The 15,959-nt window shown below is 40.9% G+C and overlaps 1 protein-coding gene across 1 annotated transcript in view; it reads left to right on the forward strand.

Annotated features, from left to right (window-relative positions):
• LOC130492917 (E3 ubiquitin-protein ligase UHRF2-like) overlaps positions 1–15,959 on the forward strand; it is a 113,617-nt gene that overhangs the window by 83,903 nt on the left and 13,755 nt on the right. Inside the window, exons 6-9 of the mRNA XM_056866690.1 lie at positions 273–459; positions 1,358–1,481; positions 9,980–10,087; positions 10,673–10,777. Coding sequence (XP_056722668.1) covers positions 273–459; positions 1,358–1,481; positions 9,980–10,087; positions 10,673–10,777 — 524 coding nt within the window. The remainder of the gene's footprint in view (positions 1–272; positions 460–1,357; positions 1,482–9,979; positions 10,088–10,672; positions 10,778–15,959) is intronic.

Raw genomic sequence — 15,959 nt, forward strand, 5'->3', positions numbered from 1 at the left:
TATGAGTAAACAGACCTTTACTGAATTAAACATATAGGAGAAACTAAAACCAAATTTGTTTTTAAGTCTTTGCTTTTGTAGTAACTATTCCTAAACAAATTCTTAGTGTTTTCCAGGTGTAGTGAGTTTTGATATTTCCATCCTTGGGGTAATGTTCCAAATAAAATCTTCCAAGCAACCTGGCTTGAAAACAACTCTTGATTAGTTAGTCATGCACAAGTGTGGGTAAGATCTCTCAGCAATAGATAAGATCATCTCACTTTGCTTTGCAGGAAAGAGTGGCCCTGAATGCAAGCATTGCCGAGCTGATCCAGATAAAGAATGTCGATTTTGCTCGTGTTATTTGTGTGGAGGGAAACAGGATGCTCACATGCAACTTCTCTGTGATGAGTGTAACATGGCCTACCACATATACTGCCTGAATCCACCTTTAAGCAAGATACCCGAAGATGAGGACTGGTAAATAATGCAAGACATATTTATTTCATTTAAAATGGTTTGCTAGATATGGTTGCAGAGAGTGTCCTTTTTTTGTTTTTTTGTTTATGGAGTTTCTGATTGATCCTTAAAGTGATGGGCCTGTCTGTCCCCCCACCCCCCCCAAAAAAAGAATGTTGCTTTAATGGAGCATAGTGCCCTTTTGGCTACAGTGGAAAAGGAATGTGGCGGTTAATTACTCTGCTCAGGCTTAATTAACACAGGTGAAGTATATATGTCTGAATGGAGAAATGTTGCCTCTGTTCATATCTGCTACTGAAGTACAGAACGAAGTGAGTGTCTGCAGATAGATTTACCTATGGAAAAGTACTACAGTTGTTTGAATGCTGGGCTGATGGGTATACCTGTGAGTAAATCTGCTTGCAAATAGGTGCATCACCACGTCATGTCACGCAGCAGGTTCATTGTCTTATTCCCTCATTATTCCTGTCTAAGAAACTGCAGTTCTTTGTCAAGAGAATCAGAATTGCACAGATGTCACAAATTATACAAATATAGTAATTTTGCACATATTTCCTCTGCTAGTCATGGGGAGATGATCAGTGGAGCTGAGCACTGAAGCCCCTCCTTTGATCACTGGAAATATTTGTCTGCAATGCTTGATTAAAATAGCATACCACAGACAATCCTGAGTATTTTTGAAGAAGAATGTATTATTTGTTGAAGATGTACAAAAAGTCAGCAGCGTGAGAACAAAAAGGGGCAGTGGAGAACTTGGAAGTGACAAAGAAGGAGAAGCCAAAATACAACAATGATGGAAATGAGTAGTGTTGAAGAAATTATTCCAGACATTTAATCAGTGTTTTTTGAGCTCAGTTCTGGTGCAGGAGTAGATAATGTAAAATTTGTTGTTTTTTAGGTATTGTCCTTCCTGTAAAAATGATTCCAATGAAGTTGTAAAAGCTGGGGAAAAACTCAAGCAGAGTAAAAAGAAAGCAAAGATGCCATCTGCCTGCACTGACAGCCAGAGGGACTGGGGCAAGGTAACCAATAGAAACCAGCTGTACACTGTGTATGTTTATGTTGTCTACTAGCACACATACTAAAACGCTTTACACAAACTAGGAACACATACTATAGGGATATTTAAGTATTGTGTATAACCATATAAGAGTATACAAATAGTATTTAGGAATCTAAGTTTTCACATGAGTAAAAAGAATTTTCGGAATCAAAGGGCTCAGTTCAGATGACGTGCCAAACCATGATTTGCATTTACCATAGTTTTGAATTGAGAGTGGTTTGGTTTCTAAATGTACATGTTTATTTATGTATTTAGAACATTTTAATGCCACCTGACCAGGAAACTTGCCCAAGGCCATGCTTTTCCTATCTTGTATCTATCAAGTCTCCTCAAATGAACCTGGCTGTACTGGTGTACCTTGCCCTACTAGTGATGTTGTGGGTGGTGCCATAATATCACTGTTGTCTGTTACCTGAAGGGAGTAGGCTATTTATTTATTCATTTATAGTCCACCTTTCTCACAGGGACTCAAGGTGGATTACACATAATGAGTCGATACAGTCAACAAAATGGGACATTCTATAAACAATGCATTAGGATTGTAGAACTTTGAAACAACCAGAATTCTGAAAGACAGAGATGAAGTATACAATAAGTATTAACATAACACATTAAGTGGTGCAAAAATTACACCATAGGGTCTTACTTACAGCAAGCTATACACAGCAGTATAGACTTCAGTCCCTAATCATTTATCCAAGGAAGTTAATGAACCATTTTGTTCAGTGCAACTCTATTTTCTGTGCCCTCTTGAATAATTCAGTTTTACATAGTTTATAGAAAGCAAGGAGAGTGGAGGCCTTCGTGACCTCCTTGGGCAGGCCATTCTATAAAGTGGGAGCCACACAGGTTGGCACCCACAGAAGCCCCTGCTGACATGAGCAAAATTGTTGTGGTGGAGCATAGGAAGAGAGACAGTCCCACAGAGAAGAGGGACCAAGGCCATGAAGGGTTTTGTATATGATAGCCAGTACCTTAAATTGAGCCTGGTAACCAATGAGCAGCCAATGGAGTGTCTGCAGAATGGGAATAATATGCATGCTCTGTTTAGCTCCCAATAATAGCTGATCCACCGCATTTGCACCTGCTGGAGTTTCCAAATTGATTTGAGGGGAGACCAATGTACAGTGCATTATGGTAGTCTAGTCCTGATGTTACTTTGGTGCGGATCCAGGGGGCCAGATTAGCCTTATCAAGGTAAGGGGCCATTTTATGGGCTAGGGTGAGGACTTGCCTGATTGGAAACATTTAACTATTTTCAGTTTGCAGAGTGCACGGTGCATTCCTGACTTTGCTAGCACTTGTCTCTCTTTCTGAACTTATTTTATGGTCCTCTGTTAATTTTGAGGGTTCCTTTCTTTTCTTCACTAGTATTACTCTTCACCAAAAACTTTGGCATAAAGTATCATTTGTTTCCTAGCAATGTTTCCATTTAATCTCCCCAATTGTCTCGGTGCACTGCTGCATCAATTATGACTAAAATTCACCTGGTGTAACTGTAAAATAGTCCTTACATCGGCTGATCCTATTATATGTTCCATCTGGTTGATTTACATAGTTCATCTTCGTGGCTTCTGTGCAGTCCCGCATGGGACTGCGCTTGCGCAGGCCAGCTGCGGCGAACTGACTAGAAAGCTTTTAGGAGCTTCAGAGCGCCAGGAGCGCTCCCCCTCCCCTCTGTCCCAGGCCGAGAGCAAGCCGGTTTCCCGCCCAACGAAAATGTGACGGAGGAGGGAGGAGCGCTCCTCCCTCAGTTCTCTCTTCGCTGCCATGGAGAGAGCACTAGCTTTGTTTCAGTGCGTCTTTTCTTTTACCTCAGATAAAATTTCTCTTCAGGATTTTATTTCTTTTTTGCCAATATGATCTTATTTAACAACTGTGCCAAATGTGGAAATAGTGTAGCACAAAATAATGACTGTTGTTACGTTTGAGAGATTTGTGCTTTTTCTTTTATTTCAGAAAAGTTTTTCTCTTCAGGATTTTATTTCCTTTTTGCCAATATGGTATTAAGTAACAAAAGTGCCAAATATGAAAGGATTATAGCACAAAATAACGATGATTGTTGTTCTGTTAAAGAGACTTATGTCTTTTCTTTCACTTTTGAAAAGTCTTCTCTTCAGGATTTTATTTCTTTTGTCATTTAACAAATGTGCCAAATGTACAATAGTATGGTACAAATTAATAATGCTTGTTCTGTTTGAGAGACTTGTGTCTTTTCTTCTACCTCAGAAAAAAAATTCTGTCAGCATTTGATATCTGTTTGGCCAATATGGCTTTCTTTAACAATTCTGCCAAATGCAGAATGAGTATGCCACAAATTAATGGTCTGTTCTGTTTCAGATACTTGTTTTAATCTTGTCTCTTTCTCATTTTTACAAGTCATTCGGGCTATGTTGCTCCAGTTCGAACGTCTGTGACGAAATCTAGCTTTACTAATTCATTAGGGGCTTAGGTTCCCCCATGCCACACATGGAAACAGGTCTCAAACCCAAAGACTGTGATAAGGACTGGATATGCTGCAGCACTAGGGGTTCTGTCCCCCATGACGTGTATGGATGAGACCTCGAAGTCGACTGGCTCTGAGAAAAGCCATTGTACGGTTGCACTAGGGGTTCGGTGCTCCATCCCCCATGACGTGCATGTATGAGACCTCAAAGTAGGCTGCGTAGAAAGCCGTTTTACTGTGGCACTAGGGGCTCTGGCCCCCATGACGTGCATGGATGATGCCTCGACGTCGACAGGCTCCATGGAAAGCCTGCTAGTCTACAGCACTAAGGGATCAGTCCCCCATGACGTGCAGAGAGGAGGTCTCGAGGTCGAACAATTCCAAGGTGGTGGGAACACCTACTCCTCCCGGTGTTAAAGCCTCAACGTTGGCTCGCCTCTGACACACCAATACAACAGCCACCTGGCTCTTGTCGATGTCATACACCGATTCCTACTCGGTGCTGAGACGAGTGGGTTCGAGTTTGCCTCCATGCTGACCGTCTATTGCTTCCGAGGTGGCATCTGTTCAGAGAAGGGGAGGAGTCTTGGCATTGCAGGCCCCCCCCTTCCCTCGACGTCAGGCATCGCCGTCGCTGGTGGGGTAAGCAAGCTTGGGCTGAAATATTGTCCAGCATGTGGGGAAGGCTTCTCAGCCATGTTCCGTTACCCCCCCCCCTTATGTTCCCAGAGCCTCTTCTTGGGGCTCCTGCTGGAATGCATATACCCCCATGGGTGTATAGACACTCATCCTCTCTGTGACAAGTGTCTTCCCACCAACCTCGAAGTCGATTTACATGGCCACCTCAGCATCAAGGAGGGAGGGCTCATGGGACATTTCATCTCATATGCAACCCATGAGAGTTCCTGCCTGTCTCACCCACGGGGTTGTTCAACTGTATTTAAAACAGTTAATCTGGATGGCATAGGCTTGGAAGATTTGATATTCTCCCTCAGATTCGAACTCGGATCTGACATGGAGTTGTGTTATGTGAAACCTATGTGGTATACATTTGGCTTACTTCTTTTTATAGCCAAGCTTTCACCTAGAAGGTGGAAAATCTATATAAAGCTGAAAGGAGGATGCTGGATTCCTCTTACAGTATCCCTCACCTAGTTGATGGTTGCTGAGACGCGTCTATCTCACTATGGGTCAGGTTCCCATTTTTTTCCTGGGTTTGCTGGGGCTACCCCTTTGACTCTGGGCAGGAGCACTGAATCTCCCATTAAGGGAAGAATACTTTTCAGTGTTAGGGCTGTAATTAGCCTAAGCAAACTATGTACATTTTCTGATAAGTCCTATGCATTCTGCGTTTACCCTGTGCATACTGCATTTACCCAACATCAGGGGGAAATTTCATCAACTCACAGGTTGTTTGACTTCCCAAGGACTTTTCAATTGGCACTACTACAGGTTAATAAATGCTAACTCCTGGGTATGTCAGCACTAGGTGCTGAATGGGGCTCTTAACCATCCAAGGCACCAATTAACTCCATATTGAGTTAATTGCTGCTGAGGTCTCTATATTGCACTGCAAATGAACCTGTTTATTTAAGAACACACAAGTTTTACTCTAAGTATTTTTCTCTTTGATAAGGGAAAATGCTGATAAGGGACCCTGACATGGCCTCAGCCTCCTTAATATGGATCCACAGCAGCCCAATTTTCAGGAAACTTCCATTTTCGAAAGTCCTTCCTCTATTGCCTCGGAGGCCTTTTTGGTTGTAGTCCTGTACCTAAGGACAATTATGTTAACTGGCTCTAGTATGTTACAGGCTTGTTGCACTTGCTCTCCTGCCATCAGCAGGTGGTGCTGTAGATCCGTAATTGAATTATTGGCTATTGGACAATTAATTTTACCAGTCCTGCAGTTTTGCCTGTAATCCCTGTGGGTCATTGGGTTTGCTAGTTGTTCTTCTGTAATCCCAATTGCTACCTACTCAAAGAATAGCATTCTTGGCAGCTACTTTGAATGATTTTTCTTCAAGCTTTTAGTGACTCAATGGCCCGTGGCCTTTCGGTCTCTGGTAGCTGCACGATTTATCTGCAAGTGTAGATTAGTTCTTAAAAAGAATCTTTTTGATCACCATAGTTACTGGACTGAATCCTAGGGTATCTACTTAGTGGCTTCAAAATAAAATGAAATAATATTAAAATTAAAAAAAAAACACAAATAAACAAACTAATGGGTTTCAGCTTGGTTCTGAGACTGGTGAATATACCCCTCTGTGTGTATAATGGATCATCAGCCTAAGACCATTAGACCTCTGGTAGCTGAATTTACAAAACAAGGGTTTTCAGGAGGACATTAAAAACCATACTCCCCCAAATGTTTCCAGTTGTCGTCCCCTAGTACAATTGGGATTATTGCATATTCCTTTGGTTCCTGCTCCCTCCCAGACTAGTGGTACAGATCCTGTCTGACATGGCAACTGTTATACCACCTGAAGACATAGTCTTCCTATATCCAGCGCTGTGCTGTATTCACTCCATTACTAAGGTTCTCACAGGCACTTGTTCGAAGGTGTTTACCTAAATATTTCCCTTCATGAGATCACATTCTTCTTCTGGAAGTCAGGACGATCCAGTACCATTTTGTACCTTTTTTCAGCTGCTGCTGTGAGTGCATACAGCACGGTAACGTCAATATCTATAGCATGAAGAAGGGTTCCCTGGCCTGTTGTCCCAGGTTCTTCCAGTTGCGGCAAAGGACCAAACAACACATTTCCTTCCCGGCAGTCCAGGTGGTGGGAGAAGTCTACTCTTACAGATTTCCTGAGCAGACAGGGTTCATCAACCCACAAGTAGTCCCTCACTCTATGTTTCCTGCTTTCCCTTTTTAGGAAATACGGTTTTTCCCTGGTTGGTAGAGTCCTATTATCTCAAGTGCTGATGCAAAATGTCCCTACTTTCTCCGGGACACTGGCTGACATGAGGCCTTCAGGGAGATTTTCCAGTTCCACTGGCCATGTTTCTTTTGATACTGCGTTTTTGTTCCCTGGCTCCACAGACCCAGGACACCAGTGATTATCTTAGGTCTCTATTGGCCACAATGTTTTCTGTTTCCCAATATGTAGATTACTTCTGATGGGGTATTGGGGTACTTTCTCAAGGAGACTATCTGATCAGGGTATAGCCCCTACTGTGCCACAATGTCCCTTCACTACATTGGGTGGCGTGGTCATCTCAACCATCAATCAGGACCTACCTAGAGTTACAATGTTGTGAATAGCATTATGCATACTGCACATATGATCATCTTATGCTGCCAAGTGGGCTTAGTTTTTTGGATGATCGAGGTCAGACAGTTTGCAACCTCTTACTTCACCTTTATGTGGGGTGTCATTATTCAGGCTCATTAAATGATACTGCCCTGGCTGTTATTCCCGTCAAGCACATCTGATGGTCATCTCAGCCCTCTGTTCCTGATTAATTGTTATTCAATATTTGTAGCACCAGTTTACTAATGGTTTTGAGGGGCTTGGCTAGTCTATTTTTTTCCATACGCTAATACCCCTATTATTCTTTGCAGTTTATATAGTATAGTGTCAGTTATACATAAAACGTTTGGTATAATGGCAATGTCTGTTTTTCTTTTATCCACTAAGGTGGCGTTTCTGGTTGCTATCATTTTAACCAAAATGAGGGGCAACTTATTGGTCTGTTTTCACTTTCCATCTGGTTAAGGTAGTATTACCTAGCCTGGAGTTCGACCTAGGGTAAGGTCCCATTGCCTAACCTGTTTTCTTCCAAATCCTCAGTCGCTCTGGGCAATCTCTTCATGCAATCAGTGCCAGAAGACCATGTCTTTCAGGTTCATTAGAGCACATAAACAACCTATTGGTTTGGTACATGGAAGGCTGAAGCAGCAGCTTCTTTGGAAACCGCTTCCGAGTGGGTGGACGCTGCAAGACTTTGTGTTTATAGCAATGCTGAATTATGCTGTCCACTCCATATAGATAATTCACTCCATATAGAGACCTTTTGCAACAGGGCTCTTTCGCTGCTTTCCTTGCCACGACAGATTTCTGTGACTTCTCTAAAGTGGCAACCTCGTCCTTCGATCCAAATTCCTCTGGCATTGCCCTGTAGATGTGGACTCCAGGGAGGAAACAGCTGTTTGGCAGAATTGTCTTTTAATTTGGTGACAAGCCCACACCCGCCTCCATGGTAGGTGAGCTTGCTATACTCCCATGCGGGACTGCACAGAAGCCACAAAGATGAAAAACAGAGTTGCACTTACTTGTAACTGTTGTTCATTGAGTGGTCTTCTGTGCAAGTACGCATCCCTCCCTCCTTTCCCCGCTGTGGGCTACTGCTTAGTCAATATGGTAGTTTTCCACGGCGGCGAAGGGAGAACTGAGGGAGGAGTGCTCCTCCCCCCTCCGTCACGTGACCGTTGGGCGGGAAGCCGGCTTGCTCTCGGCCTGGGACAGAGGGGAGGGGGAGCACTCCTGGCGCTCTGAAGCTCCTAAAAGCTTTCTAGTCAGTTCTCTGTGGCTGGCCTGCGCAAGCACAGTCCCATGCGTGCCTGCACAGAAGACCACTCGATGAACAACAGTTACGCTTGAACAACCAACATGCAGTTGCTGCTTAGTATGTTATCTACCCTCATATGTTACCTATTCCAGCATCAAATGTGAAGTAACTCAAAGCACCAATTGGCTTTAAATGTTGGGGGAGCTCAGCAAATACAGAGCACCCTTGAAGGTACAAATAGAAACATGGGTTTAGATAACATCAGGGAGTTAGGGATGAGAAAAGCACAAGAAACATGGGGATAGTTATTCCATATAAACTTGCTGCTTGGTGTTTGAATCTCCTTCCTCTTGTGGGAAATGTCTGATAGTGTTAAGGGGGTCATATATAATCAGCAATTCTCAGAAATGAATGAAGGTTCACTTAGGTACAGTCTATGTTGCATCCATCTACACAGGTTATAACGGAGGCAGGATATGTCCCTCCACTAACAAAATCTCCTTTTATTTGGCATATGTTGTACAAAATGCATAATTTCATTTTTGCATCTGCAACAGTGTCCTGTGTGATGTCAAGGAGAATGGTCAGGGACCCTCATCTTACCTCTAGTTATCCAGACTCCACAGGCACTCTGGAATGGCTGAGGTCTTTCTTGAAGTCGTTTTCTGTGGAGGTGTGACAAACACTTTAATCTGACTTATCAGAAGAGAACTTGGCTGCTGGGAGATTTGATAGAGTGGGGATCTGAACCCGAGTCCCCCAGATCCTAGCCTAGGACTCTAATCATTACACCATTCTGACTCTGTTTCGATCTTTCATTGGGAATTGCTCTGAGTGGGGAGAGACACAGGGGAAGCCAAAAGGACAAGAAGATCTGGGCTGTGGGCTTGCTTGAGCTGGGAGGAGAGCATTCTTAGAACCATGAACAAGAACTGCTTGTGTGCATTCATTTTCCGTCTACTCTGGAATCCTATATTCAGGAAGAATGTTAATGGCCATAACCATGTTTTGTCAGTACAGGTGCCATGCCTTGCTATATGGTTAAGCTTTGAAGCCTCTTCGGTTTTTGATAACCTCTGTTATCAAAAAGAGCACAGATTAGTTGATCAGTTTGTCTTTTATTAAATATAACTTATTGACCAGATATGGGAGAAAAAAGCAACTGCTAATTTTTTTAGACCTCAGTTTATTAGCAATGCAAAATATTCAACATAACTCACATCTTTCTATATTCAGTGAAATTTACTGGTCAAATTACTAGGAAATGTCTTCGTTATATATAGAATTCCCTAAGAATGCAACTCTTAAAGCACCCTGTTTTCCACAAAGAGAGTAAAGGCTGTTGTCTATAGCCCAACTGGCTTTATGTGTATCTACCTGTGTGTTGAAATGCGTTCTATACATAAACTAGTGATACAAGTTGGTTGTGTGTCTCTTCATTAAACTTCACAACTATTACTGATAAAAGTAACTTACTGTCTTCGTGTTTGTAGGGTATGGCCTGTGTTGGGCGTACTAAGGAATGTACTATTGTTCCTTCCAACCACTATGGACCTATTCCTGGAGTTCCTGTAGGAACAACCTGGAAATTCAGAGTACAGGTACATATGCTTTCTCTACATTTGTAAACTCAACGCACACATTTTTTCTTGTAACTTGCATCATTTGCACTAGTGGGCAAGTTACTAAACATACTCCAGTTGTATTTTCAGTGCTTAAAATAAAGTGGAGCTGTTAATATCGTCATGATCCCAAGATTGCTGTATACAGTGAGGCTCCCTGATTGTTGTTGTTTTTCTTCTTGGCAGCCCCTCTTCATGGTGCATTGGAGGCCATTTTTTAATTTCCCACAGATGCTAGGCTTGTCTTGTCTGGTGGCTGACCCACTAACAGACTACTATGATTGCACCTTCTGTTTATAGCCCTGTGCTGAGGAGTCAGTGTTGTTGCTTAGGTATTGCTTCTTACATTTGAATGAAGATCTAGTTACTACTATAGGTCCAATTTGGGCTTGGAGTTCTGGAATTGCAGCCCCCTGGATGCATGATAGAAGGCTTGAAATTGAGATGAAATTTGTAATAAAGAAGTTTGCTATCCAAAGCAAGATGGTGAATGCAAATTTAGATTGTTGCTGTCAGAGCCTGTAAACTCCTTTTTAAACAAGGCTGTTAATTTTTATCTTGAAGGTGAGTGAAGCAGGTGTCCACAGACCACACGTTGGTGGAATTCATGGTCGTAGTAATGATGGAGCTTACTCACTTGTGCTGGCTGGAGGATTTGAAGATGAAGTGGTAAGTTTTATATTCAGAATATTTTGTATGTGTTGAGAATTAACTTGATTGCTTGTTTTCGCATTGTCAGTGATATCATACTTAAAACCAAGTATTATTTGCAAAAGATAAATTTTTCAAAATAGACTACTGTTGTGCATAGTAATAAAATTGGGTCCCAGCATGCCGATGCACTGGAAGCCTGAATGGAAGGGGAAGAGAACAGAGACCTCCTAAAACTGCAGGAAAAATAATCCTTACATTCACTGCCATACCTTTCTGCCCAAAAGAGAAAGATTAATCCTTTTGCTTCCTCACTCCCCACACCTTTGTAGAAACTGCATGACAAGCCATGAATGTCCTACAGGTCTTCCTAAATTCTCATGAGATTCTTTCATTTCATGAGAGTTAAGTCACTGCTTTTGATTGCAAGCAAAATTATGGCCAAGGTCTTGAACGGGGAAGAAAATTTGTAAGGCTTTGGAAGGAATCATCCAGGTTGTCTCACTATTCTTCAAGAGGCATTGGGGAGTGAGAAAGAAAGGAGGATTAGCTGTTTTGGCTGCTGTATAGTGAGGTGGCAAGGCAGAGGAGACTATTGCTGAGGATATGGTTAGGATGGGAGGCTGGTGATTAGTAGGTGGAATGTTGCCTCACCCATTCTCTTTCTGAGGAGATCACCTCAGCTAACTTCATTGTAGAGTGAACTCTACCACTCTTCCTCAAGCATGGGTGCTTCTGAAATTTGTATAACATATTTCTAAAGAAGAGAGTACCTTAAAAATAACCAACAATTTTAATTTTTCTGTGCATTCTCAGAAGTTGGAGGTAAGACATCAACACCTTCTGGAAAGTCCATTGATTTCTTGATGTCTGAAGACTGAAATGGCCTGTACTGGCCCAGCACTCTTCCCACAGGGCAGAATACAAAAACTTTTTAAAAATTTAATCTTTATAAGAGGGATCACTTTGCTTTAGTGTGTGGCACCGAGATTCTCAGCACAGTTTCAGGCAGACCTTTTTGAAATTAATGGTACTTATTTCCTAAGAAATATCTATTCAAGTTTTATGTATTATTGTGAGTATTGCATAGGGTTTCATAATGTTCAAATTGAATTTCTTAACTTAGTCATAGCAAATTCTGATTTTGCCAGATTCTATCTGGGGATAATACAGAATAAGCACTTAGAATGAAAGAAGGTGGCTGAGGTGAATGGAGTGAATGAAACACATTTCAAGAGAAGGCTAAGCCAAACCCTTCTTCCTGACACACTAGTTTTCTTCATGAAAGGTTTTTTTTTTAATGGAGGAGCAATCACTGCATGATTGTATGTGTTACTGGAGGAATATATTAATATCCCTAACAATTTAAATATTTTTTTAAAATACTGAATACTCATTTCATGGTTTGCAGTGCCATCCTAAGCAGAGGTACACCCTTGTAAGCCCATTGACTTCAGTGGGTTTAGCATTATGTGACTCTGCTTAGGATGGTAGTTAGAAACTTCCAACCATGATTTTTGAAAAATATTTAGCATGTCATCATTCTAATACAGTTATTGTTTCTTTGCATATTAAAATTTTAGTTTCACAGTGTCCTCAATGCAGCATGCATCTTGCAGTGATACATGAAACCAAGTTGCACCTACATTTATAGGATTGTGATAAACCTCCTGATGTTTATGCCTGTTTGGGAAGTACTAGGAATGAGTGTGATGTGTCAGAAGCAAAGGTTGTAGTGCAGTCTTCTCCCTCATCTGCTACATATCTGTATAGAGGGAGGAGTATTCAGTCCAGTGACTCCCCATGTACACTCTGAAATGGTATGGCCCAAGCACATATTTACCACTTCAGTAAGAATTGAAGCCTTGAGATCTGATGCTGTGAAGTACTGAGGTGGATTTTGGAAGATTGTCTGACTAATCTCAGCATCTACCACCTGGAAGCAAATGTTGGGGAAATATTTACAACGCATAAATAGAGCAGAAATCTGTTCCACTATGTGATGAATCTATCTTGTGTGTCTTTTTTCATTTCATGAAGCTAGACATGATTATGTGTGTAGACATAAGCTGTTTTCTACAAACAGAGTAATGTTTACACCCTCGTCTCCAGCTCTGTACTGTCAGGAGGAATTTTGAAGCATGCTTCAGATGAAGTCTGTTGCTGGCTTTTTAAAAATGGTGCTGGCATGTATATGAGGATAGTAAGGAAGCATTTATGTAGTGTCAGCCACCTGGATTAAGATTAGGGACCTTATTCTGTGTTCACTAACAACTGACATTTTTTTCTTGCTGTTTAATGTTTCTTGTTTTATCACTTTCGTATATTGTTTGTCATGTATACTAATTTTAAGTACATACTATGATTTAGAAAATTATGTTCCAGCGCTATAGTCTTTTTGCCCTCTAGCATGGCTTGAAGAATATTTTTCACAGGGCACTGGAAAATCGCTATAATGAATTATTACAGAATAACTTGCTGATAAGGAAAGTTGCTGTTGACCCTATTGTCACCATTTGATCAGAATGTTATATTTTCCAATAACTAGAATTAAGGGACTGTAGAATTGTACATTCTGTCTGGTCCAACTTCTCCTCCCTTATTCACTGATTTTTCCATCCCCACCCTTAGGACCTTAAAACAAACTTTGGAAAACCAACAGGTTTATGCTAACTATAAATACTTGCAATTAGCTGTATTTGTGAACCAAGGCAAATGGAAGTCAGAAAATTTGCACATGAGAGGGGAGGGTGTGATCAGTTGATCCTTACCCCAATGAAGTATGTTTTAAATCTTCTCAGTCATACCTCTGCAATATTATGACTGAGCATTATGGGTCAATTTTGTAATATTTTTGTAATATTTGTTTTGTCACCTTGAAAATCATTGATCTTTGCATGCATGTAATTTTCACTTTCTCCTTGAATTAAGATTTAAGGATTTTTTGTTCCAATTATTATTAATTGGAACAATTAATTAAAACAATTATTATTAATTGGAATAAACTGCTATCTTTGGTTAATAGCCACCCATCCATATATGTGGTTGGGGGGGGGGGAGGGTTGGAGTGAAGAGGGTCGGACCAGAACCAATGGGTTGAAATTAAATCAAAAGAGTTTCCGTCTAGACATTAGGAAGAATTTTCTAACTGTTAGAGCAGTTCCTCAGTGGAACAGGCTTCCTCGGGAGGTGGTGAGCTAGGAAAAGTTGAGGGCAGCAGGAAAAGAGGAAGACCCAACAAGAGATGGATTGACTCAATAAAGGAAGTTACAGCCCTCAATTTTCAAGACCTGAGCAAGGCTGTCAAAGATAGGACATTTTGGAGGACATTGATTCATAGGGTCGCCATGAGTCGGAAGCGACTTGATCTCACTTAACACACACACACAGATGGCCATCTGTCAGCAATGCTGATTCTGTGACCTTAGGCAGATGAAGGGGTCTTTTATATGTTTTCAAGATCAGTTTTTAACTGATCTTGATCTGTGAGATGCACTCTGAGATGCACACAACGGCATGCTCCTTCAGCCGCAAACTCCCTGGATAGTACCATATAAGGAGTTCCTCTTCCAGTAGGTCACCTGCTGGTCATAGCCACATATACTAAACTGTCTGTTTGTAGCTTTGTTCTACATCTATAATGTGGCCAAAATCTTTATCTCCTAAAGAACACGATAAAAATGAATATATTTTCAACTTTCTACTAAAACTCTTTCATGTTTAAATCTTAAACCCAGTATATATTTATACATCACCATTAGGTAATGTTATTTGCAATGTTTCACCATGAAGTTCTCTTGTAGCTAATTTGGTCTCTCACAACCCATCAAGGTTAATACTCTAAGGTTACTAAACTTCAAGGTATGCTTTGAAGTCACTATAGGCCACAAGCTATACACTATGTAGTAGACACAGAACACTTCCTTTAACAACCACTTTGTTTACATTTCATTCATCGCAAAGACAGTGGTCACTGCTTCTGTGCAAGAGTCTCTTGCCCAGGCTTGTCCAGCTTAAAGGAAATCAAGCCTCTAAATGTCTTTACAAAGAACTTTAAATAGGAAAATTCTACAAATTCATCTGTTCCATATCTTCTTATATTCTTCTGTATGGCCTATAAGTACAGGCCTGTGACAGACCCTCTTTGCTCAGGTCCCCCCCAGACCCACATGGCTGTTCCTCTACACAGGTCCCATGACCCCAGAAATAATCTTTCCAGGGGTTGGAATGGGCTGTAGGAAAAGAGAAGAAAGCCAGCAGTCTCTGTGGTCTGTGCATGGTTGGTTCAATACAGGCCATCGTGTTTATTGTCGAAAATAGGGGAAACACTGTGTTCAGCTTTTCTAAAAGTATTCTGTTCCTCAGTAACAGTGCGATCTTAAGCAGCGTGTTACACGCCTGTAAGTCCAATGAACTCCATGGGCTTAGAAGGGTTAGGATTGCACTGTGTATTTCTCACTCAGCTCTAGAGAACTATTTTTCTTTCATGATGTTTTCATTAGGAGGTGGCGAATAGTGCCAAGAGGAATATTTATGGTTCAGCTGTAAAATCAATTAATATAACAGCAGTTAATGCTTTCATAAATTGCTTATAAAGTGTTAGAAATCATTAATCAAGTTTCGTTTGTCAAACAGGTCAAAAGGTTGCTATGTTGTACTAATTTTCTTACTGCTGCCCATAAAATGTGAAATTGTATTTGTTGACATACGTTAACATTTTTAAAACAACTTTTTTATTTGTAGCTATTTTCCAGTCTAATATTTTGATAGCTAAGAAAAATATAAGTAATGCCTAGCATTCTCCTTTCCTTTTCTTGATTTATATTATAAAGAAAATCTGTTTTTTGACCTGTAACAACCAATTTTGTGATGGAGTATACTGGCAATTCTGTTGCAACAAGTTTGTTTCAGTCCATTTGTGTTACCAGTTATTGAATTGTGTTTTTTAAAAGTACCTAATTCTAGCATATGTCATCAGTGTAAGTTCAATTGTTACTGAAAGTCTGTGGGAGTTCGCAGTTCATTTTTTAAATTGTTGATACCAAATTCATTAAGCCCAGTTATGGTGGTTCTCATACTTCTGTAAAAGTTGCTTAGTGCATTTTCTTCATCTTCTAAATATTTGGAAGTTATTTTAGGTAGTTCCAATTCTGAGAGAGGCTGGTATTTCTTTTGAGGGGGAAATGTTGTGCAGGGGAAT

This window comes from Euleptes europaea, unplaced genomic scaffold (assembly GCF_029931775.1).
Source record: "Euleptes europaea isolate rEulEur1 unplaced genomic scaffold, rEulEur1.hap1 H_2, whole genome shotgun sequence".
Lineage (NCBI taxonomy): Eukaryota > Metazoa > Chordata > Lepidosauria > Squamata > Sphaerodactylidae > Euleptes > Euleptes europaea.